Genomic DNA, 27486 nt, shown 5'->3' on the forward strand with positions numbered 1-27486 from the left:
TTATATTTTATATCTAAATTGTCTGAAATACCTCTAAAATATAATCACCTTCACCTACCACCTAGGTTCAAGCCATCCACTGTCAGTCTCCTGACTGGATTACTGCAGTAGCTTTCTAACTGGTTATCCTGCTTCTGCTCTTCTTCTAATGAATCTGTTCTCAACATAGCTATCAGACTGAGCTTGTTAAAATAACATTTAGGCCATGTCACTCCTTTGCTCAATTTCTCATCCTATTCTTGAGTAAAACCTGAAGTTCTTACAATGACCTGTAAAGCCCTATGTAATCTGGCCCTCAGTCATGTCTGTTGACCCTAACTCTTACTACTTTTCTCTTTCTTCACTTCATTCACATTGGTTTCCTTGCTATTTCTTAGACACTAAGTATGCTCCTGCTTCAGGGCCTTTGAATCACACTTCTTTGCTCAGAATGCAGAGCTCTATATATGTTTAAAGTACATTTATCCAGATCTGTAGTTGAGATTAATTTTCAAATTTATGTGTATAGTCGGTTTATGTCTGCAGATTGGAATTTAAAAATTAGTGAGTAGTAGTTTATATGTGAAATACTTTGACATATTTCGCTAGCCTAATCATAAAAGGGCCTAATTTAGGAAAATTGAGTATTTTATACAGTTTTATTCTAGAAGTTCATATTTCAGCTAAGTGGGAATTTTTAAATAGGAATCTGTGAAAGTGCTTACTTCTGAGATTCTGTAAATGCTGTGATCTAGCTTGGAAAGCATTATTGTAGCTTGTTTCAGTTTGTGAAAACCAGGTGAGTGTCTTAAGGATTTCCTGAAAAAAAAAAAAAAAAAAAAAGGAATTGAGACCTAACAGTAGAGTAATTGTGATCTCTAGACCTTTCTGTAAGAGGACTTGACATTGCAGCTTTTGAATCGAAGAAATAGCGAAGGTTCTCTCTCCCTTCCTGAGCCATGTATTCTATATAGATTTCTCATACTGGGGGGAGGATGAGTGGATCAATACCACTCATTATAATATTTGCAATAAATGTTTCTCTTTTTCAGATGATAGCTCTATGAAAGAAAAACCAGCTGAAAAAAGTAAAGAGAAGAAAGTGGTCAAGCCAGTACGAAAAGTCCAAAAGATAGCACAGTTACCAACTTCAGAATGCAAAACAGGTTGGTTTTCTCAGTATTAGGCCCATCTTAAAATACATATTAGTGAAATGCCATCTATTCAGAAATAAATGTTCTTATTATTTGACACATACAAAAATTCAGTATATTTTATATATCATTTTATGTGTGCTTTCTTGAGGTTAATTGACATATTTAGAATATGTTGTCTGATAAATCTTCATATATGTATATACTCATGAAATGTGTTCACCATGATACTGAACAGTACCTCCCCCAGTTTTTTCTGTCATTATTTTTTAATAGAAATTAACCAGATTAAAGGTAATGATTTTTGTATAGTGAACTTTTATATACAGAGGGATGGCTTATGCTTGTAGCTAAGTTTCTTCACTTATTCTCATGAGTGAATAAATATTGCACAAGAGAAATCTGGCAGTCTGTGCTAGTAATGGACTGGACTCTGAATAAATCAAGATGGGGGAAAAGAGAATTCTGTAGCTTTACAGTGATTAACATTTTAGGCTTGATCTAGATTGCTTGAATTTATACGCTGGTTCTGTCATGTCTAACTTTGTTCCTTTGGTAATTGAGTTAATTTTGGTGTCCTTTGGTTTCCCTGTTTGTAAATGGGAAACCACTAGTTACTTTTCTCATAGGTTGTTGTGAGAACTAAAATAGTTAATACCAAAAGTACTCAATATAGTACCTGACACATTGTAAACACTTAATTGTTAGGTATAATTTCTCTACTACTAATTATTATTTCTAGCTATATTGAAAATGGCTGTTTAGTGTGTCATATTTAAGTCATTGAGGAATTTGGGTAAAGGGAGTGGAGAAAGTTGGAAACTTGTCACTTTCAGTTTGGAGACAAACATTCATTATGCAAATATATTTGCTTTATTTAAGGCACTGGGATATTCAAAGCTTAGGCAATACAGTGGTAAGCAAGATGCACATAGCTCCTTCCCTCCTGGAACTTAGAATCTTATCAGCAAAAAAGCAGATATGTAGTTATAATAAAGTGTAATGAATATTGAATCAAGTGAAAGTGAAAGTGTTAGTCGCTCCGTCGTGTCTGACTCTTTGCCAGCCCATGGCCTTTAGCCCACCAGGCTCCTCTGTCCATGGGATTCTTCAGGCAAGAATTACTGGAGTGGGTTGCTATTCCCTTCTCCAGGGGGGTCTTCCTGACCCAGGGATTGAACCCAAGTCTCCCACATTAGAGGCAGATTGTTCACTGTCTGAGGCCACAGGGAAGCCCCCAAATTATTGAATAGGGAACATAAAAAGTCCTATAAAAACATGAAAATAGAGTGATGGGACACTGGTTTCTAACCAAGTGCTTGTTTTTCTGATCATAGACTAATCAGTTCAGTTCAGTTGCTCAGTCATGTCCGACTCTTTGTGACCCCATGGACTGCAGCATGCCAGGCTTCTCTGTCCATCACCAACTCCCGGAATTAACTCAGACTCATGTCCATTGAGTTGGTGATGCCATCCAACCATCTCATCCTCTGTCAACCCATTCTCCTCTCACCCCCAATCTTTCCCAGCATCAGGGTCTTTTCAAATAAGTCACCTCTTCACATCAGGTAGCCAAAGGATTGGAGTTTCAGCTTGAACATCAGTCCTTCCAATGAATATTCAGGGCTGGTTTCCTTTAGGATGGACTGGTTGGATCTCCTTGCAGTCCAAGGGACTCTAAAGAGTCTTCTCCAGCACCACAGTTCAGAAGCATCAATTCTTTGGCGCTTAGCTTTCTTTATGGTCCAGCTCTCACATCCATACATGACTACTGGGAAAACCATAGCCTTGACTAGATGGACCTTTTTTGACAAAGTAATGTCTCTGCTTTTTAATATGCTGCCTGGGTTGGTCATAACTTTCCTTCCAAGGAGTAAGCGTCATTTAATTTCATGGCTGCAGTCACCATCTGCAGTGATTTTGGAGCCCCCCAAAATAAAGTCTGCACAGTTTCCATTGTTTCCCCATCTATTTGCCATGAAGTAATGGGGGACTGGATGCCATGATCTTGTTTTTTTGATAATAGACTAATCAAGAGAGTGCCAAATAACTTACTTTGTGACATTCATTGTTAATTGTAGATGCCATACAAGAAAGATCCTGGCTATATACCAATAAAAAAATAAAATTTCATAGGAACAGGAATTAGCTTGGTGTAAACTAAACTAATTCTTACATTAAAAAAATGTAATGGCCATCACCAGATGGTCAACACCGAAATCAGATTGATTATATTCTATGCAGCCAAAGATGGAGAAGCTCTATACAGTCAACAAAAACAAGACCAGGAGCTGACTATGGCTCAGATCATGAACTCCTTATTACCAAATTCAGACTTAAATTGAAGAAAGTAGGGAAAATCGCTAGACCATTCAGGTATGACCTAAATCAAATCCCTTATGATTATACAGTGGAAGTGAGAAATAGATTTAAGGGCCTAGATCTGGTAGAGTGCCTGATGAACTATGGAATGAGATTTGTGACATTGTACAGGAGACAGGGATCAAGACCATCCCCATGGAAAAGAAATGCAAAAAAGCAAAATGGCTGTCTGGGGAGCCCTTACAAATAGCTGTGAAAAGAAGAGAGGTGAAAAGCAAAGGAAAAAAGGAAAGATATAAGCATCTGAATGCAGAGTTCCAGAGAATAGCAAGAAGAGATAAGAAAGCCTTCTTCAGCGATCAGTGCAAAGAAATAGAGGAAAACAACAGAATGGGAAAGACTAGAGATCTCTTCAAGAAAATTAGAGATACCAAGGGAACATTTCATGCAAAGATGGGCTCAATAAAGGACAGAAATGGTATGGACCTACTGAAGCAGAAGATATTAAGAAGAGGTGGCAAGAATACATGGAAGAACTGTACAAAGAAGATCTTCACGACTCAGATAATCATGATGATGTGATCACTAATCTAGAGCCAGACATCCTGGAAAGTGAAGTCAAGTGGGCCTTAGAAAGCATCACTACGAACAAAGCTAGTGAAGGTGATGGAATTCCAGTTAAGCTATTTCAAATCCTGAAAGATGATGCTGTGAAAGTGCTGCACTCAATATGTCAGCAAATTTGGAAAACTCAGCAGTGGCCACAGGACTGGAAGAGGTCAGTTTTCATTCCAATTCCAAAGGAAGGCAATGCCAAAGAATGCTCAAACTACCGCACAATTGCACTCATCTCACATGCTAATAACATCATGCTCAAAATTCTCCAAGCCAGGCTTCAGCAATACGTGAACTGTGAACTTCCAGATGTTCAAGCTGGTTTTAGAAAAGGCAGAGGAACCAGAGATCAAATTGCCAACATCCACTGGATCATGGAAAAAACAAGAGAGTTCCAGAAAGACATCTATTTCTGCTTTATTGACTATGCCAAAGCCTTTGACTGTGTGGCTCACAATAAACTGTGGAAAATTCTTCAAGAGATGGGAATACCAGACCACCTAACCTGCCTCTTGAGAAATCTGTATGCAGGTCAGGAAGCAACAGTTAGAACTGGACATGGAACAACAGACTGGTTCCAAATAGGAAAAGGAGTCCGTCAAGTCTGTATATTGTCATCCTGCTTATTTAACTTCTTTGCAGAGTACATCATGAGAAACGCTGGACTGGAAGAAACACAAGCTGGAATCAAGATTGTCGGGAGAAATATCAATAACCTCAGATATGCAGATGACACCACCCTTATGGCAGAGAGTGAAGAGGAGCTAAAAAGCCTCTTGATGAAAGTGAAAGAGGAGAGTGAAAAAGTTGGCTTAAAGCTCAACATTCAGAAAACGAAGATCATGGCATCTGGTCCCATCACTTCATGGGAAATAGATGGGGAAACAGTGGAAACAGTGTCAGACTTTATTTTTCTGGGCTCCAAAATCACTGCAGATGGTGACTGCAGCCATGAAATTAAAAGACGCTTACTGCTTGGAAGAAAAGTTATGACCAACCTAGATAGTATATTCAAAAGCAAAGACATTACTTTGCCGACTAAGGTCCGTCTAGTCAAGGCTATGGTTTTTCCAGTGGTCATGTATGGGTGTGAGAGTTGGACTGTGAAGAAGGCTGAGCGCCGAAGAATTGATGCTTTTGAACTGTGGTGTTGGAGAAGACTCTTTGAGAGTCCCTTGGACTGCAAGGAGATCCAACCAGTCCATTCTGAAGGAGATCTAAAGCTGAAACTCCAGTACTTTGGCCACCTCATGCGAAGAGTTGACTCATTGGAAAAGACTGATGCTGGGAGGGATTGGGGGCAGGAGGAAAAGGGGATGACAGAGGATGAGATGGCTGGATGGCATCACTGACTCGATGGACGTGGTCTGAGTGAACTCCGGGAGATGGTGATGAACAGGGAGGTCTGGCGGGCTGCAATTCATGCGGTCGCAAAGAGTCGGACACGACTGAGTGACTGAACTGAACTGAAGTGTGTTTTTCATGTGATATTGTTGTGAGGGGCATAGTTTGAAAGGAAGCAGTGGGACCACTATAACTTGTAAATAGTGATCATGGATTGTATTTATCCAGTTTTGTGGTGGGCTAATTCTGCCATGTGTATACTGTGGCAGTGACTGCTACAGAGAGTCATTTAATTGAGTTAAAGCTGTTTTAAGAGTTTATCTATAGTAAAAGTTCTCTTTTTCTACCAATAACTGCATGGGACTATTCCAGAAAGCCAGAATTTAGAAATAACCACCCAGAATATTTGGAAGCCAACATTTATAAATAACTACCCAGCATATTCATGATTGCTTGCTCTTGATTCAGAAAATTAAGCTGAAATTGAAGAGAAAAACCTGTTCTCCCATTTTGCTTAAGCACATGAAGTGTCTTATAAATAGATTGAACAATAGACTTAAAACCATTTAAATATTTTAGATAAACTTTTTAAGGTTAATAGCAAGGTGCAAAAGCATTTCTAAAGTAAATAGTACACATTTATAATTCATGTTTTTTAATGATAGATGTTTTCATTAAAGCTACTTTCATTTAAACTTTTAAATGGTATTCTAAATATTTTTAAAAATTACAGATGTAATAAAGTAGTATCACCGAAAGCTTGAAAAATAGAAAAAACAGATAAAAACCACTGCTCTTAAACAAAGAACTAGTAGTTTTGTGTATTTCCTTAATTTTAAAATCAGTAGTAGATTACTGTAGTCATTGTATTACAAGATTTTATCTTTTTCTCTTAGCATCTTAGGACAAGAACATTTCTGCTGTTTTTTATAGAAATTGTAATTGGAAATGGTCACACAGTACTCCTAATAGAAACATAGTTTATCTACCATTCAATATTTAGGTTACTTCTGATATTATAAAAATAATACAGTGAACATTGTCATTTATTTTTTTTCTTTCTTTTGGATACATTTCAATTACTTCGGTTATTTGATCAAGGGAAATGACCCCTTTGACATGTAATACTATTTTTTAAAAGGAAACTATACCCATTGATATTTCAACAAGCATAGTAAAAGTGATTTTTTACTATAATTTTACCAGCTTTGGCTATGAATGTAAAAGTATTTTTTCTAATTTAATTAGGTTTAAAGTATTACTTCATTATTTTCATTTCCATTACATTTTTATATTGCTTTGAATTTAAACACTTTTGCATATTTATTTCAGATTTTTAAAAGTGGTTTCTATTTTATAAATGGTCTTTCATGGTATTTTTTGTTTTTTAAGTCACTGTCTGTTTTGAAATAATGGTCTAATTTTAATTTTTTTACCATCTGAAGCTAATAAATGAAAATTTTTTCTCTTGGTAAACAGCTATATTTATTGGAATTATACTTTTATTTTTATGAACTTCTTTAATGGCAATTTAAAGCATTGATGATATTTGCTTTCTGTCATTGTTTTATGCATTAAAAAGTAATGTGTAGTAATGTGTTATATGTCTATAAAATATAATGTTAAATTCTCTGTAATAACCGTCCCCTTCAAAGGTAGTCACTGTTCACTCTTTGTTACATGTTTCCTTAAGGTTTTTTCCTATGCTTTGCTTAAGTCATTTGCTCATTGAGCAGACATACATTTTACTGTGTCAGGTACTGTGCTGATTTTGAGAAACGAAACACTTATAGTTAAGACATATTTGTATTCTGTGTCAAAATTGTTGAATTCAATGCCCTGGTTCTTAAAGTTTCATAATTCATTAATATTTGGTACGTAACTTTCAAAGCATTTTACACTTAGTATTTGAGGTGTGTGGGTAAATAAAAATTTAAACAAACTCCATTAATTGATTTGGGGGGACTTGAGTTTAAAAATAAAATTAGATTGTAAATATTTGGGCGACTTTGGCATAAAATAAGCAAAAGATTAATTACAAATACTTGTATGGTTAAGTAAGAGGTACTTCTTACAGCTAAAATTTAAGTTTTATATATATGTATATATCTTTTCTTTTTTAGGTAGCAGTCATCTGATTAGCACATCTTCTTGGCGGGATGGACAAAAATTAGTAAAGAAAATTCTTGGTCCTGCACCTAGAATAGAGCAAAAAGAGCGAAGAGCAGCATCAAGTGACCGAAGTGGGAGAGAGAGAGCTACTAAATCTGGTGAGCAGTTAGATTAAGCTACTTAATCATTTAAATTGTTGAGCACAGTGATTAAAAGTTGCTTGTGTAAGTACTTTCAGAGATGAAAAATATTTAAGAATACTCTTTAAAATTTTGCTTTTTAATTGTGAATATAGCTTAAAAAAGAAGAAATGTTCTGTTGGGCTTGGCTATGGATAATTTCCATATATAGATGTTATGTTGATCCTTATTAAGAATTCTGTTTGTGTTATAGTAATTATATTTATCTGTCACTATGAATAAATAGCAAGGCATCATATAATCAAATCCTATTAGACTATTAGGGACCTTTAGAGGATTAAGTCCAATCTGTCTTATCTCCATAGATACAAGCAGAAGTAAACATTCACAAGGTGGGAATTTTTGTTTGTTTGTTTGACAGATTAGGAAACAGGCCCTAAGAGAGAAGTGAGTTTTCTCAAGGATATACAGTCAGTGGGTGACAAAATTTGATCTAGATTCAGAGCTCTTTAGTTTGACTCTCAAGTCCATTCTCCTTTTAAAATGTCACGAGTGCCATTTGAAATAACTAGTTACTTTTTCATGAACACTAATTTTAGAAAATGAAATATAGTTACCTACAAGCCAGTTTTCCTTTTCAGTTGAAAAAAATTGCCTCAATTTGAGCTTCTGAAATGGATTCAGTAAGAAATGGTATTTGATATAGAGAAATTAATACATATTTTGTATTTGCTTTTTATCTGACTTATAAATAAACTCATACCATTGTCAGTTTAAGACTAAGCCAACATCAGCAGACATTTAGTTGATAAAATGATTGTTTTCCTATATACTGAATTTTTTCCTGTTATTCATTGGAGAGTTGTGGCAGCCTAACATCAGTTTTTTTAACAACTGATTGAGGGTTTGGGGAGAGAGATAAATAGTAACATTAAATATGCATGTGGGAGAGAACTAGTATCTCTCTATTAATAGTTAAATATTCACATCAATAGCAAGATTGTCCTTATTTCAGAAATATTAAAAGATGCATTTTAAAAAAATGCTGAGGAAGTACAGTTTCTATGGAGTATCAGAATTGTTCTCTGTTTTACTTTTCTTATGTTCTTTAGAAGACTTTTTAAGATATTTGAGTTAAAGTGAAATTTCCTAATTTTCTCCTTAATGCAGTAAACCTTAGAAATGAATATAGAATTTTCATACTTTGCAGGTGGCCATATTGGAAGAGCAGAGTCGGATCCTAGATTGGATGTTTCACATAGACATCGTCCACGAAACTCAGAACGTTCAAGAAGTAGAGCTCGGTCAGAAAATAATGTGAAGAAATTAGTTCCCTCTCTTCCAGATAATAAACAAGAGGAAAATGCTGCCTTAAATAAGGACTTTTTACCTGTTGAAATTCGTGGAATTCTTGATGACCTCCAGTTGGATTCAGCAGCTCAGACTGCAAGACAAGAGACAGGAGAGTTACAGAATCAGAAGTCATCAGCATCCATACAAGCTCCTAGAAGTCATAGCCCAATAAAAAGAAAACCTGACAAAATAACAGCTAATGAAGACCCCCCTGTTATTTCTAAAAAACGTCACTATGATACAGATGAAGTGCGACAGTACATTGTTAGACAGCAGGAAGAAAGGAAGAGGAAACAGAATGAGGAGAAGAAGGCCCAAAAGGAGGCCACTGAGCAGAAGAACAAACGATTACAGGAGCTCTACCGGAAACAGAAAGAAGCCTTCACTAAAGTGAAAAATGTGCCTCCTCCTGAGCCATCAGCAACTAGGCGACTGCAAGAAACTTACTCCAAGTTGCTTCTAGAAAAGTCATTGCTTGAAGAGCCAACTCATCAACATATTATGCAGGAAACACAGGTAATGGTACTGACAAAATTAGAAAGGGGGGTAATTCCTGGTTAGGAAAAACTTGCTTGCTGTAATATTTAAAAATTACTCACCATTGCTAATATTCAGACATATGTTCAGACAGTATTTATAATAATGATGGCCTTTCATGAAGTTTATTGTATATGCAGAGTAATTTGATAAATACAATTGAAAATAAATGCTCAGTTAGTTTCCTAGAGTGATTGTTGATCTGTCTCATTTCTTATTAGTTATATTCTTGCCTAGTTTTTGTTGTATTACTGAGCAAAGTTAGACTGTGTTAATAATGAAAACCTAGTTTTGTTATCTGTGCTGAAATTAGAGAATATTCTATTGTAGTATGCTAATGTTATGAGTATTGATTTTGTTTTTAAGGATAACAACATTTGAGTGTATGCCGTGTGCCACTTACCATTTTAAAAGCTTTACAGGCTTAAGTTTCAGTAAATACTCACAATTCTGAGAAGGGGAGGTACTGCTAGCATTTCCACTGATTAGGTGAAAAAAAGAATCAGAAAGAGTATTATTTCCTCCAAAGTACACAGTAAATTGTAGGTGCCTTTGTTGGATTTCAGGTGTAATTTTTGCTGTTAACCATAATGGTTGGTTTTAAGACAAACTAATTTAAATTGGTGTTATTTGAGAGGAAAACAGCTCCTGCATTTCATGATCTTTGTAAAGTTGAAGTGACTTAATATTTATATTATGTGCTCCTTGAATGTGTCTTTATTATCGGAGTCAGATAAAAATATCCTTTTTTTACAGACCAGACCAGGGTATCAGCCATCTGGAGAATCTGACAAAGAAAACAAAGTGCAAGAACGTCCCCCAAGCGCATCTTCCAGTAGTGACATGTCTCTGTCAGAACCTCCACAGCCTCTTGCCAGGTATAAAGGGGAGAATGACAGATACTTAAGGTTCTTTCTTTCCATGATACATACTGTAGTGGTCTATGCCCAGTGAATGTTGTTCATTGACCTTCTCTGAGAACAAGAGGCTTATCTGGAAATTGATCAATATCTTCTGATGGACACACAAGCATGGCTGTACATCTGTACTTGGTGCATGCCCTATTTTGCTGTTCAATTTCTCCCTGTTCTTTAATATTTGGTGTGAATATCAGTTCCTCTTGGGGATCACCTTCAGGTGGAAGTACTCTTGCTTTCTCTGACCTCAACACATGATAAAAGTGGATGTTGGATACGTGAATCACAGTGAAATTAATATTTTTAAGTGTTTGTGTTAAATATTTTTGAAAAGGTGTTTCTGTATTTATTGTTATTCAGAATTTCTTCATATAACTCCTGCATCAACATATTTTACCTCTCAAAAGCTGTATTTGGATATGCATATGAATAACTGAACAAGGACTAAAAGGGGATTTGATTTGAATTCAGATTGGTGACTGAGGGCTATTTTACCTTAAATTAAGAAAAAGGGTTTTTTTTCCCCCTTGGGCTGTATTGTTTGCAGTAAAGTAAACAAACAAACCTATTTGTCCATGAAAGTTAAGGTGATTTTCAGACTACATGGTTATAAATTATGCTTTGAAATAATTGTTTTTGGAAGAGAAAGATTTTGAAATTCTTCTTCGGGAATGCACAAATAAAAATCAAGTCACCAGTTTGGGGTTAATATACATATGACCCTCTCACCCCTTGCTGATCCGCATGACCGCCCCGCCCCCCCCCACCCCCCCGCCCCCACCAAGAGAGTAATAATTTTGACAAAAATAGATAACATTTATTGTTTCATTTTGGACACTGATCTAAGTACTTTGCATTTAATCCTTGTAAATTCTTTGAGTTCTCAGAGTTGTTGTTCAGTTGCTACGTTGTGTCCAACTCTTTGTAACCCTGTGGACTATAGCATGCCAGGCTTCCTTGTCTTTCACTATCCCCTGGAGTTTGCTCAGACTCATGTGCATTGAGTCTCTTGGTTTCTTTTTGCTTAAAAGCACAGCATTTCTTTTCCTTGCCCTTCTTGTTCCATCATTCTGCATTGAAAGTGAAAGTTGCTCAGCTGTATCTGACTCTTGTGTCCCCATGGACTATACAGTCCATGGAATTCTCCAGGCCAGAATACTGGAGTGGGTAGCTGTTCCCTTCTCCAGGGAATCTTCCCAACCCAGCAATCGAACCCAGATCTCCAATATGGCAAGCAGATTCTTTACCAGCTGAGCCACCAGGAAAGTATACCCTATTGAACTTTTACTGTAAGTGAAGTCGCTCAGTCATGTCCAACTCTTTGCGACCCTGTGGGCTGTAGCCTGCCAGGCTTCTCCATCCATGGGATTTTCCAGGCAAGAATACTGGAGTGGATTACCATGTCCTTCTCCAGAGGATCTTCCTGACCCAGGGATTGAATCCAGGTCTCCGCATTGCAGGCAGACTCTACCGTCTGAGCCACCAGGGAATTTCATTGAAGTTTATATATCTTCGTATTAGTACTTAATGGCATCGTGTTTAGCTGTTTATTAGTCTGTCATCCCTGTTAGATCTTCTGAAACTGAAGGATTAGGCCTTAATTGGATCAAGTTTATTTCCATTTTTGTGTACGGCTGTTTTTCTACTGTTAAAATTAGCATTCTGAACACTTGAATATAAAGATCTCGAGTTTATACTCAGCACTACCTTTTTATTTATAACTTGCTTTGTATTTCCATTACTACCATTACTAGTTTAGTTTGGGCACTAATAACTTCACACCTTGCATTTGTAATAGACTATATTCTGTGGCATAGAATCCATTCACTAGTCTTACTTTATTCCACTTTCATAGCAGTCCTTTAATATGAAAGACTGGTGCATCATAACCTTCAACCAAACTGTGCATAACATGCTTTTCATTTCCTTTCCCTGGTTACTCTCTTCCAGATGGTTTTTTTTTTTTAACTTAATTGGTAGGACTTCATATTTATTCATATTTGATTGGTCTGAGGTTGCAGCCTGTCTAAATACCTTTGAACCATAATTTGATTATTTGTTGGGTTAAGCATGCCTCCTAGCTTTCTGTCATCTACAGATTTGATAAGCACACCTTCATGTCATCAACCAAAAATAATGGACAAGGCCAAGGACAAAACCTCATTTTTTTTTTTTTCTCCCCTAAAGATCTTCTTAATAGTTAACACCAGCCTTTAACCTTTGTATATGGTATTCCTTAATATACAGGGAGGTGTCCATAGTCTGGAAACATAAGTGAACTATATAATGTCATCTAGGACATCTTTGTTCTGTTTCTAGCCTCTGTGGATGGACTGTCAGTTATTTCTGAGAACTAGTTTGTATTCATCTCATTTCTTTAGAATGCACAATGTTAAAACCTAACTGTTTGATGCTTACTAAATATATGTTGATTAGAGTAATATTATGCCTATAATCTAAAGCATTTCTCTTTTATGAAACATTGTTTTTAAAGGGAAAGGTAGAGCCAATGTTGTAAAAAATTTTGTCCATAGAATTTTAAGGGTTATAAGGCCTCTAATTAATAGTTTTAAAAATATGACTTAGTTAAAAAAAATGTCATAGTGAAGAAAGCTGTTTACAAAACAATGTATGATAAAATCTCATTTTTGTGAAAGTAACACCATCAAACACAACATACATCTAGAAAAAGGTTTGGAAAGATATGATTCTAAATGAGCTAGTGATAGCCTTTCTCTCATTGGTTAGCTGTGAGTGATCTTTATCCTTTTCCTCCTTTGTTGTTGTTGTCCTTATCTTTTTTTTTTTTTTTTGCAGTGGCTATGCATTATTCTTATAATCCGCAAACACAAAACTTTAAAAAAGAAAAGGATGGCTTAGTTATGAGGTCCTGTGTTAACTAACATATTGTAACTTTCATTTCCAGAAAGGACTTGATGGATCCTTCATGGATGCAGCCTGACAGACTGAGCCCACGACTCCACCATCCTCAACCACAGCCTCTTGTTGGGACAGCTGGAAATTTACTTTCCCATCTCTTGAATCTAGAGCATGTAGGAATTTTGCATAAGGATTTAGAATCCATTTTACCAATGAGGAAGAATCATAATATGGCTTCGGGGACGTTAACTTTTACACCTCAACCATATCTGACCTCGCCAACTGCTCATCCAGATGCCTTGTTAAAATCTAGTGCTAGCCAATATAAAAGTAAACTGGATCGTATTGAAGCCTTGAAAGCAACAGCTGCTTCTTTATCCAGCAGAATTGAAAGTGAAGCCAGAAAATTAGCTGGGGCTAACATTAACTATGGGTCAGTATGGAACACTGAGTATGATGTGCAGCGACCACCACAGGAAGATGGACATTGGACCAAGGCTATAAGTCCGCCTGTGAAAGAGGATGCAGAAGATGTTTTCTCTGCTCGAATTCAAAAGATGCTGGGAACCTGTGTATCTCATGCAACTTTTGATGATGATCTTCCTGGTGTAGGCAACCTCAGTGAATTTAAAAAGCTTCCTGAGATGATAAGACCTCATAGTGCCATATCAAACCTCAGAATGAGATCTCCTGGACCCAAACCAGAAGGGCTGCTGGCACAGTTGTGTAAGAGGCAGACTGACTCTTCTGGCTCTGATATGCAAGTTTGTTCTCAAGACAAAGCCAAAGTGTCTCTTGGTTCCAGCATAGATTCCGTCAGTGAAGGGCCTCTTCTTAGTGAGGGCAGTCTCTCTGAAGAAGAAGGACGTCGAGATGAACAGTCCCCTTTGAAGTTAACAGAGATCTTGAAAGAAAAGGAATTTTGTGCTGGAGAAAGAAATGCTTATGAACCTATCAAAGAGTTTCAGAAGGAAGCTGAAAAATTCTTACCACTCTTTGGGCCTATAGGTGGTACACAAAGCAAAGGACCATGGGAAGAACTGGCAAAGGGAAGTCCACATAGTGTCATTAATATTTTTACAAAATCGTACAAGTTATATGGAAAAGGTGAGAAAAAGAGTAACCCTTGTAATATTTGTATGTTATCTTGTTGCTGCTACTGCTGCTAAGTCGCTTCAGTCGTGTCCGACTCTGTGTGACCTGATAAACGGCAGCCCACCAGGCTCCCCTGCCCCTGAGATTCTCCAGGCAAGAACACTGGAGTGGGTTGCCATTTCCTTCTCTAGTGCATGAAAGTGAAAAGTGGAAGTGCAGCCTACCAGGCTCCTCTGTCCATGGGATTTTCCAGGCAAGAGTACTAGAGTGGGTTGCCATTTCCTTCTCCAGTATGTTATCTTAGGATAAATTATTTTGTAATCTTATACAAGGTAATACTTAACTACAGATTTTCATCATTCATTATAAGGATAGTAGAAATATATTACTATCTAAATGAATCTCAATTATCTGCAAGCTTCAACTAGAGTATTACAATTTAATCTTTAAAAATTTATTTTTTAGCTGTTTTGATTAAAACAGTAGTGGATTGATGGTTATGAAAATTTTGGTCTAATTTAGAGAAATTCTTAGGTGATGTTCAAGATTGTTATATATCAAGTGTATATTCATATTACTGTGGCCAGAGTTATATATTTAGATAGAAAATATGTGTATTTCTTAAAATGGTGATTTGTGTGTGACTCATAACAAACAGATCTTTGGGAATACAATGGTCAAGAATTGAGAGGGGCAGCTGTAGTAACATTTCTAATATGGAAGCAAATCTGTTTTTGTTTGTCTAAACGAATGCTAAAAACAGACTTTGAACAGTAATGTAGCTATATATTTGGGTCCTAAAATAATAACTTTTAAGGTACCCTTGTGATCCCTGAGATCCTGCAATGCAACATTTCCTTCTGTGTGGCAGACTCAATTCCTTCAAGTTCCTTTCTTTGTCCTTCCTACCATAGGTGGATTCTACCCATCTTATGCTAATATCACCTTAGAATTCCCAGGTTGGAGAGTGAGTGAGGCTGAGCCCGAAATAGGCTATGGATACTGTGGTGTTTTTTTTATTTCCATTCTACATAGTGAACGATTTATCTGACAGATGAATTGATTTCATCTTTTCATCTTATTCTTAATTGGGTTTCCCATTACATTTTCCTAGAATTCATAATAGTTAGCTATTTCATTTGATCTTGTGCAGACCTGTGCCTGTTTATCTCTTTTGTTTAACAATTATTTCTATAAGTGGTCATCTACAAGTTCTTTGAATATTAAAGTTATTTTGATTAAAGCAAAGTGCTTGTAAATCAACCCCGTCAATTTTTTTTCACAAGAAGGTTGGGTTTGTTTTTAAATCCTTCTATTAGATTTTCATTAAGATTATAGTTATACTGAAATATTTAGAGTTGATATGTTTTCTGGCATTTGTTTCAAAGTAATATTTGAGGAGAATTACAGATGGAGGGAATACAAAGTTTGTGTTGGTATTTGTTAAAGCTGGATAATGGATGCATTAGTTTCATTATATGACTCTCTACTGTCATATATGTTTGAAAATTTCCCTAATAAAAAGTTAAAAATGTATTATTAGATATAAAGATAACTTGAAGAACTAATAAAACTAAAATATCCCTAAATCCATGTTGTTAATCCCCTAGGTTGTGGAACGCTTTGCTTGTAGTTTTTAAAATTTTTATTTTAAAACACGTTTCAATTACTACTTTTGACAGAGTTTGAAGACAGATTGGAAAGAGGAACATCAGCATCACGGCCTTTGAATGCCATCACAACCCCTTTAAGCAGCGTTTCCTATGAAGATGATTTTGTCTCCTCTGCAGGGAGTGGGACTTTGACAGAAAGAAAGTCAGCTCTTGAACCCAAGTAAGACTATGTTAACAGTATGGAATAAAATCTGAAGAGTGAGACAAATGTACAAATGAGAACTGAGGTCTGGATATTAGTCAAATTTTGCTTGTTTAAAGATACATGTAGAAGCTGCATAGCATAGTAGTTATTAAGAGCATGGGCTCTGGATCCAGACCATGTGGGTTTAAATACTGACTCTACTAATTGTTTGTCTTTGGGCACATTGTTTATCTCCCTGTGCCTCAGTTTTCTTCTCTGTTAAAGTGTTATGAATGTTCAGTGAAATACAAAGTACTTGGAATGAGTCTGGCACATAATAAACAAAATATGGATTCTTAAATCAATCTGCGAATCCCCAGTCGAGGTTAGTATTGGGAAAATTATCCCATGGTGCATTAATGTGAGATGACTAAGAAATGGTTTTCTGTACTAGAATTGAACATGACTAGCTAAACACTTGGCTCCATGATCCTATTCAGTTCAGTTCAGTTCAGTCACTCAGTCATGTCCAACTCTTTGCAACCCCGTGGAGTGCAGCATGCCAGGCCTCCCTGTCCATCACCAACTCCCAGAGTTAACTCAGAATTCATGTCCATTGAGTCGGTGATGCCATCCAACCACCTCATCATCTGTCATTTCCTTCTCCTCCCGCCTTCAATCTTTCCCAGCTTCAGGGTTTTCAAATGAGTCAGTTCTTCACATCACGTGGCCAAAAGATTGGAGTTTCAGCTTCAACTTCAGTCCTTCCAGTGAATATTCAGGACTGATTTCCTTTAGGATGGACTTGTTGCATCTCCTTGCAGTCCAAGGGACTCTCAAGAGTCTTCTCCAGCACCACATGATCCTAAGTAATCAGTAAACTTTTTAATAATTGGAATAGCATCAAAAACTTTGCAAATCTTTGAATAGTAGCGATATTATAATGTTAATATTTATTGAGCAGTTAATGTATAAGGGACTTCCCTGGTGGCTCAGTCAGTAAAGAATCTGCCTGCAATGCGGGAGACCAGGGTTTGACCCCTGGATGGGGAAGATCCCCTGGAGAAGGAAATGGCAACCTACTCCAGTATTCTTGCCTGGAGAATCCCATGGTCAGAGGAGCCTGGCGGGCTATAGTCCATGGGGTCATAAAGAGTTGAACACAACTGAACAACTAACACTTTCACTTTAAGGTACTAAGAGGACTGATTGGGCTTTACTTGTATGAACTCATTCTTCTAGTAGCCTGATATGATAAATATTTTTGTTACTATTCATACTTGAGAGAGGAAACTGAAGTCCTAAGGTTGTTACTTGTACAGTGTCATATAGTAAGTGAATCAGATTTCGCCAGAGAATTTCCTCCCTAAATTTTGTTACCATATAAAATAATCTGTAATCACTCACATGCAGTACAGTTTTCTTCACACATTACAAATTGTAATACATATAAAATCATTGGATGATCTTTTAAAAATTAGTTATATCCGCATATATATGAAATCTAGAAAGATAGTAATGATGATCCTACATGTAGGGCAGCAAAGGACACACAGACATAAAGAACAGACTTTTCGACAAAGTGGGAGAAGGGGAGAGTGGGATGATTGGAGAGAATAGCATTGAAACATATACATACCATATGCAAAATAAATAGCCAGTGGGAGTTCAGTGTATGATGCAGAGAACCCAAAGCCAGTGCTCTGTGACAGCCTAGAGGGGTGGGATGGGGAGGAAAGTAGACGGAGGGGTTCAAGAGGGAGGGAACACGTGTCTCTAATGCCTGTTCATGTTGATATATGGCAAAAACCATCACATTATTGTAAAGTAATTATCCTGTAAAAAAATTAATCAAAAAATTAGTTATATATAGCTGGATTGATGAAAATAAGTATTATTAAGATTATAGCAGAAGTATAGTTTTAAATTTTGAACTTCAAAGAAAAGGTTTATTTTTTAATCAAGATGTGTAAGGATTTAATTGTGGTAACATTTAATATCACCGATCAATATGATTTATTATATTTTATTTCTGAGTTGAAGTAGAACATATTAAATTATTATTCCCTATAAGGTTATTAGAAGGAAAATAATAAATTATAAATTTGAATAGAAATTGAGGTTACATTTTTCAGTATCCAGCATTATATTTTTTTCTCTTATGTGTCTGAATTACCCATTTTTATTGGTTTCACTTCAGTAAAAAACTGCCTAAGACTTTTCTCAGTAATAAATTGAGCGATAGGGAATAATGCAGGCTTCTGGTACTGACAAAATGAGACAAGTGGAAAGCATCTTTGGTTATATTTATATTCTCTTTGTGACTAAATAGATTTTAAAATATCTATAGTTTTAGCAGTGAGTCGAAACTTTTTATTTCTTTCTCTAACCACTGTTACTTATTCTTTGACAGTGTTGGTAGTCACAGTCTAGGCTTTCAGGAGGATCATTCCAGCAGAAAGTCTGCCTGTGACCTCTCCTCTGTGGATGTTACTCCCCAGCACTCATCAGGGGCCCCGTCTGCTGCATCGTCTCCTTCTTCCTCTTCTAAAGGGAAGAAAGGAAAGAAAGAGAAGATAGAATGTAAGTGGAATCCTGTGTGATGATCTTTTTCTCTTTACCAGTGGCTTTGTGACTGATCTAAAGTTAACGATTTGATTTCATAAGTTAGATAACTTCTGTATGATAATAGTATAATTGACTTTCATACTTATTTATCATTACAATAATACCTTTTGATATGTAACATTATAAATCTTTTGCTTACTATGAAAGGAATACATTAACAATGATAAAAAATTAAAAGTTGTAGAAAAACAGTTGTACAACAATTATAAACCTCTATTGATTCTTCTCCTCAGAGATAACTACTGTTGATGTTTTTAGTGCCTGTTTTTCCAATATGTACATAAAACCAGGCATACTCCCACATGCATTTTAATTTAAAAAGCAGAAATGAAATAATATTTTGCAACTGCTTTTTAAAAACTTTGTATCCTGTATGTTTCTTAGTGTCATTAAATATAATGGTCTAATTTCTGTATCTACAAAGTGAAGATGATAATAAATGCTTTCTATGGTAATTTTGAAGCCTACATATATAATATGTACATCTCAGTACTTGCTACAGTAGCTGGCCCTTTGGCATTCTTGACTAATTGAGAATACCTTTCAGTCCCCTCATTTCTACTGGCTATAATTGCTCAGTAGGCCTAGTGATGAGAAGATAACAGTCATTAGGCATCGGCCTCTTAGATTCACAGGATGGTCTCAAGGGAATGATTTTGCTTCCACAATTATTTTTTCTAATAGTAAAAAATTGCTTGTTGAGTTAAAAAAAAAAAAGACTGGGGAGGACAAATGTATAAATATAGAAAACTATTTAAAAATGAAAAATCATCTGTATTCCCTCCACCTAGAGATAACCAATGTTAATGTCTTTTTAGATTTTTTTTTATTTTACTGTGGTAAAATACACATAATGTAAACCTTATTATTTTAACCATTTTCAAGTGTTGAATTCAGTACTGTTAATAAGCATGTTCATTGTGTTCCACAACCATCATCATTACCCAACTCCAGAACTTTTTCATCCTGCCATGCTGAAACTTGGAACCCAGTAAAAGTAATTTCCCTTCCCTGAGCTGCTGCTAACCACTGTTCTACTTTCTGTTGCTGAAGTACTACTCTATGTACTTCATATAAGTGGCATCATCCAATATTCTTTTTGTGTCTGGCTTATTTCATTTAGCATAGCATCTTCAGATTTCATCCACATTGTTGCATGTATCAGAATGTCCTCCCTTTTTAAGGCTAAATAATATCCCATTATGATCAGTTGATGGGTATCTTGGTTGTTTCATCCTTTTAACTATTGTGAGTAATATGGACATGAGCATTGTTGTACAAATAACTGTTTGAATCCCTACTTCCAGTTCTTTTGTCTATATATCCAATTGTAGACTTGCTGGATAAAAAGTCATTTCTATATTTTAGCTATAACATTTTACGTTCTTACCAGTAATGTACAAGGGTTCCAGTTTCTCCACACATATACTAATGCTTGTTTTGTAGTTTTTGTTTTTTTAAGAATAGATATCCCAATGCATGTGAAATTTTAGTGAGAATACTTCTAGACTGTTAGTAGGCATATGTAAACAGAAAATGTTACATGTATGAGATCACATTTTATGTGATTTTTTTTTCCTGTCAATGGGTTACAGAAACTTTTCTCTGTTGGTAAATATGGTTAACCCTTTGTAAGGGCTTCCTTATTTGTTGTTTAGTTGCTAAGTCTGAATCTTTTTGCAACTCCATGGACTGTAGCCCACCAGGCTCCTCTGTCCCTGGGATTTCCCAGGCAGGAATACTGGAGTCGGTTGTCATTTCTTTCTCTAGGGGATCTTCCAGGCACAGAGAGCGAACCCATATCTCCTGCATTGCAGACAGATTCTTTACCACTGTGCCACCCGGGAAGCCCAGTGGCTACCTAGTGTTCTGTTATTTGAATGTATTGTAATTTGTTATCCAGTTCCCCATTGCTGGACATATAGATTCTTTCTTTTTTCTTTCTTTTCTGTAATAAACACTGCTGCATTTTCTATGATGAACACTGTAAGACATTGAATAGCCTTACAAATGCATCTTTACACATTGATCTGGTTCTTTTAAGAGAAAATCCTAGAAGGAAGATAATGGACAATGAGTATAACATGCTTAAAATTTGGATACATTTTGCTGAATAGCTCTTCAGAAAGCTAGTGCCACTTTATATTTCCAATGTGAGACTGCTAGGAGAGATTTTTTTTTTCTTTTAATTTATTTGTTTGTTGAAGGATAATTGCTTTACAGAATTTTGTTGTTTTCTTTCAGAGCTCACCATGAATCAGCCATAGGCATGCATATATCCCCTCCCTTTTGAACCTTCTCATCTCCCTCCCCATCCCACACCTCTAGGTTGATATAGAGTCCTTGTTTGAGTTTCCTGAGCTGTATAGCAAATTCCTGTTGTCTGTCTGTTTTACATATGGTAATGTAAATTTCCGTGTTACTCTTTCCTCCCCTCTCCTCCCGTTACCCCATTTCCATAAGTCTGTTTTCTATGTCTGTTTCTCCATTGCTGCCCTATAAATAAATTCTTCCCGTAATATTTTTCTAGATTCTGTATATGTGTGTTAGAATAGATATTTATCTTTCTCTTTCTGACTCACTTCACTCTGTACAACAGGTTCTAGGTTCATCCACCCCATCAGAACTGACTCAAATGCGTTCCTTTTTTATGGCTGAGTAATATTTCGTTGTGTGTATGTACCACAACTTCTTTATCCATTCATCTGTTGATGGACATCTAAGTTGCTTCCATGTTCTAGTTATTATAAATAGTGCTGCAAGGAACAATGGGATACATGTGTCTTTTTCAATTTTTATTTCCTCAGAGTATGTGCCTACGAGTGGGATTGCTGGGTCATGTGGTTTTATTCCTAGTTTTTTAAGGAATCTCCATATTGTCTTCCATATTGACTGTATCAATTTATATTCCCACCAACAGTGCAGGAGTGTTCCTTTTCTCCATACCCTCTCCAGCATTTATTGTTTGTAGACTTTTTGATGAGGGCCATTCTGATCAGTGTGAGGTGATATCTCATTGTGGTTTTGATTTGCATTTCTCTAATAATGAGCTATTTCAAATCCTGAAAGATGATGCTGTGAAAGTGCTGCACTCAATATGCCAGCAAATTTGGAACACTCAGCAGTGACCATAGGACTGGAAAAGGTCAGTTTTCATTCCAATCCCAAAGAAAGGCAATGCCAAAGAATGCTCAAACTACCGCACAATTGCACTCATCTCACACACTAGTAAAGTAATGCTCAAAATTCTCCAAGCCAAGCTTCAGCAATACATGAACCGTGAACTTCCAGATGCTCAAGCTGGTTTTAGAAAAGGCAGAGGAATCAGAGATCAAATTGCCAACATCCACTGGATCATGGAAAAAGCAAGAGAGTTCCAGAAAAACATCTCTTTCTGCTTTATTGACTATGCCAAAGCCTTTGACTGTGTGGATCACAATAAACTGTGGAAAATTCTGAAAGAGATGGGAATACCAGACCACCTGACCTGCCTCTTGAGAAACCTATATGCAGGTCAGAAAGCAATAGTTAGAACTGGACATGGAACAACAGACTGGTTCCAAAAAGGAAAAGGAGTACGTCAAGGCTGTATATTGTCACCCTGCTTATTTAACTTCTATGCAGAGTACATCATGAGAAACGCTGGACTGGAAGAAACACAAGCTGGAATCAAGATTGCTGGGAGAAATACCAATAACCTCACATATGCAGATGACACCACCTTTATGGCAGGAAGTGAAGAGGAGCTAAAAGGCCTCTTGATGAAAGTGAAAGAGGAGAGTGAAAAAGTTGGCTTAAAGCTCAACATTCAGAAAACGAAGATCATGGCATCCAGTCCCATCACTTCATGGGAAATAGACAGGGAAACAGTGGAAACAGTGTCAGACTTTATTTTTTTGGGGCTCCAAAATCACTGCAGATGGTGACTGCAGCCATGAAATTAAAAGATGTTTACTCCTTGGAAGAAAAGTTATGATCAACCTAGACAGCATATTCAAAAGCAGAGACATAACTTTGCCAACAAAGGTCCGTCTAGTCAAGGCTATGGTTTTTCCAGTGGTCATGTATGGATGTGAGAGTTGGACTGTGAAGAAAGCTGAGTGCTGAAGAATTGATGCTTTTGAACTGTGGTGTTGGAGGACTCCTGAGAGTCTCTTGGACTGCAAGGAGATCCAACCAGTCCATTCTGAAGGAGATTGGCCTTGGGATTTCTTTGGAGGGAATGATGCCAAAGCTGAAACTCCAGTACTTTGGCCACCTCATGCGAAGAGTTGACTCATTGGAAAAGACTCTGATGCTGGGAGGGATTGGGGGCAGGAGGAGAAGGGGCCAACAGAGGATGAGATGGCTGGATGGCATCACTGACTTGATGGATGCGAGTCTGAGTGAACTCCAGGAGTTGATGGACAGGGAGGCCTGGCGTGCTGCGACTCATGGGCTTGCAAAGAGTCGGACACGACTGAGCAACTAAACTGAACTGAATAATGAGCAATGCTGAGTATCTTTTCATGTGTTTGTTAGCCATCTGAATGTTGTCTTTGAAGAAATGTCTGTTTAGGTCTATTTCCTACTTTTTGATTGGGTTGTTTGTTTTTCTGGCGTTGAGTTGTATGAGCTGCTTGTATATTTGGGAAATTAATCCTTTGTCAGTTGTTTCATTTGCTGTTATTTTCTTCCATGCTGAGGGTTGCCTGAAGCTTATAATTTCCTTTGCTGTGCAATAGCTTTTAAGTTTAATCAGGTCCCACTTGTTTACTTTGGTTTTTATTTCCATTACTCTAGGAGGTGGGTCATACAGGATCTTGCTTTATGTCACTGAGTGATCTGCCTATGTTTTTCTCTGAGAATTTTATAGTTTCTGATCTTACATTTAGATCTTTAATCCATTTTGAGTTTATTTCTGTGTATGGTGTTAGGAAGTGTTCTAATTTCATTCTTTTACATGTAGCTGTCCCGTTTTCCCAGCACCATTTATTGAAGAGGCTGTCTTTCCCCATTGTATATTCTTACCTCCTTTGTCAAAGATAAGGTACCCATAGGTGCATGGGTTTATTTCTGGGCTTTCTGTCTTATTCCATTGGTCTATATTTCTGTTTTTGTGCCAGTACCGTACTGTCTTGATGACTGTAACTTCGTAGTATAATCTGAAGTCAGGAAGGTCGATTCCTCCATCTCCATTCTTCTTACTCAAGACTGCTTTGGCTATTTGGGGTCGTTTGTGTTTGCATATGAGCTGTGAAATTTTTTGTTCTAGTTCTGTGCAAAATGCCATTGGCAGTTTGATAGGGATTGCATTGAATCTGTAGATAGCGTATGGTAGCATAGTCATTTTCACTTTTCTACCCAGGAACATGGAATGTCTCTCCCATCTGGTTGTGTCATCTTTGATTTCTTTCATCAGTTTCTTACAGTTTTCTGTGTACAGTTGTTTTGTCTCCTTAGGTAAGTTTATTCCTAGATATTCTTTTTGTTGCAATGATGAATGGGATTGATTCCTTAATTGCTCTTTCTGATTTGTAATTGTTAGTATATAAAAATGCAAGTGATTTCTGTATATTGATTTTGTATTCTGCAACTTTTCTTAACCTCACTGGTTAGCTCTAGTAATTTTCTGATACTATCTTTACAGTTTTCTGTGTAGAGTTTACTTCTTCTTTTCCAATCTGGATTCCTTTTATTTCTTTTTCTTCTCTGATTGCTGTAGCTAGGACTTTCAGAACTATGTTGAATAATAATGGTGAAAGCAGACACCCTTGTCTTGTTCCTGACCTTAGGAGGAATGCTTTCAGTTTTTCACCATTGAGAATAATGTTTGCTATAGGCTTATCATATATGACCTTTGTTATGTTGAGATAGGTTCCTTTTGTGCCCATTTTTTGAAGATTTTAATTATAAATGGGTGCTGAATTTTGTCAAAGGCTTTTTCTGTGGCTATTGAGATTATCATATGGTTTTTATCTTTCAATTTAATATGGTGTATCACATTGATTGATTTGCGTATATTGAAGAATCCTTGCATCGCTGGAATAGACCCAGCTTGATCATGGTGCATGAACTTTTTGATGTGTTGCTGAATTCTATTTGCTGAAATTTTGTTGAGGATTTTGGCACCTGTGTTCATTAGTGATAGTTTGCTGTAGGTTTCTTTTTTTGTGTTGTCTTTGGCTAGGAGAGGTATAACTCTCTTGCACATTGGAAGTGTTCTTTAAAACAGATTGGAACATTAAACATCATTTTATCAACACTTCTCAAAGCTTTTCTTTTCTTGTGAAATACTGATTCAGTGCAATAGGCTGCTTCATAGGTGCTCTGAGAACAAAAGAAATCCCATGGTTCCACAAACCTGGGAAATGCTTTTAGAGTGAAATAGGCTTCTCTCTAACAGGACTTATCAATACTTTCAATATGCTGATATGGATTATTTAGGATGAGGATGAGGCTATAGTGTGATATTTTTCAAATTTATTTGACCACAGAATCAGCTCTTCAGTCAGCATGTTACATACAAATTCAGCAGAATACATTTCAGGAAATGATGATTTTGCTGAGTTTTTTTTATTTTGCAGTTGTTATGCTTTATTATGTTAGTGTCTCAGCTAAGGTTACTAACTGCTGCTGCTAAGTTGCTTCAGTCGTGTCCGACTGTGCGACCCCATAGACAGCAGCCCACCAGGTTCCCCCGTCCCTGGGATTCTCCAGGCAAAAACACTGGAGTGGGTTGCCATTTCCTTCTCCAGTGCATGAAAAAGTGAAAGTGAAGTTGCTCAGTTGTGTCCGACTCTTTGCGACCCTATGGACTGCAGGCTCCTCCATCCATGGGATTTTCCAGGCAAGAGTACTGGAATGGGGTGCCATCGCCTTCTCTGAAGGTTGCTGACTAGTTATCGGCAAAGCCTAGATTCTGACTTCTAACTTATAAATCAAGTTTATGTTTTACTATAATATATTGTACAACTTAAGATATCATGATATATTATGAGCATAAACAATATGATTCAGTGTAAGTTTTAAAAATTATAATTTAATACTTGATTAGGTGAAATACAGGTAATTTTTTGTGGTTTTCAGTTTCCCTGATTCCTTCTCACAATGCCTTAAGAAAACCCATATATTTTACTTACCACAGCATCAACTTAAACTTAGTATCTTATCCCAGAGTTCTAATATGTATACATTTTGTTGCATATACTTGGATCTGGTGGTGAAAAAGAGTGCATGCTCACTCACTTCCTCAATGTTGATGAAAAGAGTAGATGAAAGTGGTAATCATAAGAAAAAAGTAATCTTAATTTAACTTTAAAACATATAAACATACTTTCATTTGGAAATCTTTTAAACTAGGGGCAGATGATATCTTTACATATAGGTCCCTCGAATGGAGTTTAGATCTTTCTTGCATAGACTATTGTATGTCTATGATTTCTAGTTTTTTGAAATGAATAATTTTTAAATGGTGTATTTAAATAATATATTAAGTGAATGAACTGTTTTTATTCTATAAGAGTGCATCTATATTATGGTAAAGTTAGAGATAACCAGTATTAACAGCTTGTTTCTAGCCTAGGGGTCATAAATAGATTTTAGATTGTGGAATCCTTTCTAATTGATGGACAATCCTCTAGATTATTTGTATTTTTCTCCCCATTATGATATACTGACTTAGCTTATTTAATTCATTGTATACATCTTCACGTAGCTTCCTAGGATAAATTGCTATGAGAAATTCCACCATCAAGGGCTTGGCTGGAAAATTATTTTTATGTGTTTTTTGAGTTGTCCTTAAGAAAGGATATATGATTCCTTAAAAAGCTAGGAATAAAGCTACCATATGACCTAGCAATTCCACTACTGGTCATATACTGTGTGAAAAACCATAAATAAAAAAGACACATGTATCTTTGTAGCAGTTCATTGTAGCACTATTTACAATAGCTAGAATATGGAAGTAACCTAGATGTCTGTTGACAGATGAATGGATAAAGCTGTGGTGTATACACACACACACACACACACATATACACACACACAATGAAATATACTCAGCCATAAAAAAAGAATGAATTTGAACCAGTTCTAGTTAGGTGGTAGATTTACAGAGTGAAGTAAATCAGAAAGAGAAATATATTATCGCACATAAATGGTATCTAGAAAAGTGATATTGATGAACCTATTTTTAGGGAAGGAATGGAGATGCAGATACTGAGAACAGACTTGTGGACACAGTGGGACAGATGGAGAAAGTAGCATCAACGTTTATACACTACCATGTGTAAAATAGATAGCTGGTGAGAAGTTGTATATAACACAGGGATCCCAGCCAGGTGATCTGTGGTTATCTAAAGGAGTAGGATGCGGGGAGGGGAGGGAAGCTCAAGAGGGAGTTGAAATATAACTATGGCTGATTTACATTGTTGTATGGCAGAAATTGTCATAATGTTGTAAAGCAGTTTTCTTCCAATTAATAAATAAATTAAAAAACAAAGGATATATGAGTTTGCACTCCCAGGAAAATGGTGTATGAGTATTGTTTCATGTGTGTGCTGAATGACAGTCAAGGTTACATTACTTCAAAAATATTTGCTAATCTGATATTGAAAAATGGCATCTCATTGA

At 36.4% G+C, this 27486-nt stretch overlaps 1 protein-coding gene across 1 annotated transcript in view; it reads left to right on the forward strand.

Moving 5' to 3' along the window:
* Nucleotides 1–27486, forward strand: part of CEP350 (centrosomal protein 350) — a 125384-nt gene that overhangs the window by 16835 nt on the left and 81063 nt on the right. The window contains exons 7-13 of the mRNA XM_068986345.1: nucleotides 1032–1145; nucleotides 7538–7684; nucleotides 8877–9535; nucleotides 10313–10434; nucleotides 13400–14460; nucleotides 16131–16281; nucleotides 18668–18828. Coding sequence (XP_068842446.1) covers nucleotides 1032–1145; nucleotides 7538–7684; nucleotides 8877–9535; nucleotides 10313–10434; nucleotides 13400–14460; nucleotides 16131–16281; nucleotides 18668–18828 — 2415 coding nt within the window. The remainder of the gene's footprint in view (nucleotides 1–1031; nucleotides 1146–7537; nucleotides 7685–8876; nucleotides 9536–10312; nucleotides 10435–13399; nucleotides 14461–16130; nucleotides 16282–18667; nucleotides 18829–27486) is intronic.

The sequence above is a fragment of the Capricornis sumatraensis genome, chromosome 14 (genome assembly GCF_032405125.1).
Source record: "Capricornis sumatraensis isolate serow.1 chromosome 14, serow.2, whole genome shotgun sequence".
NCBI lineage: Eukaryota > Metazoa > Chordata > Mammalia > Artiodactyla > Bovidae > Capricornis > Capricornis sumatraensis.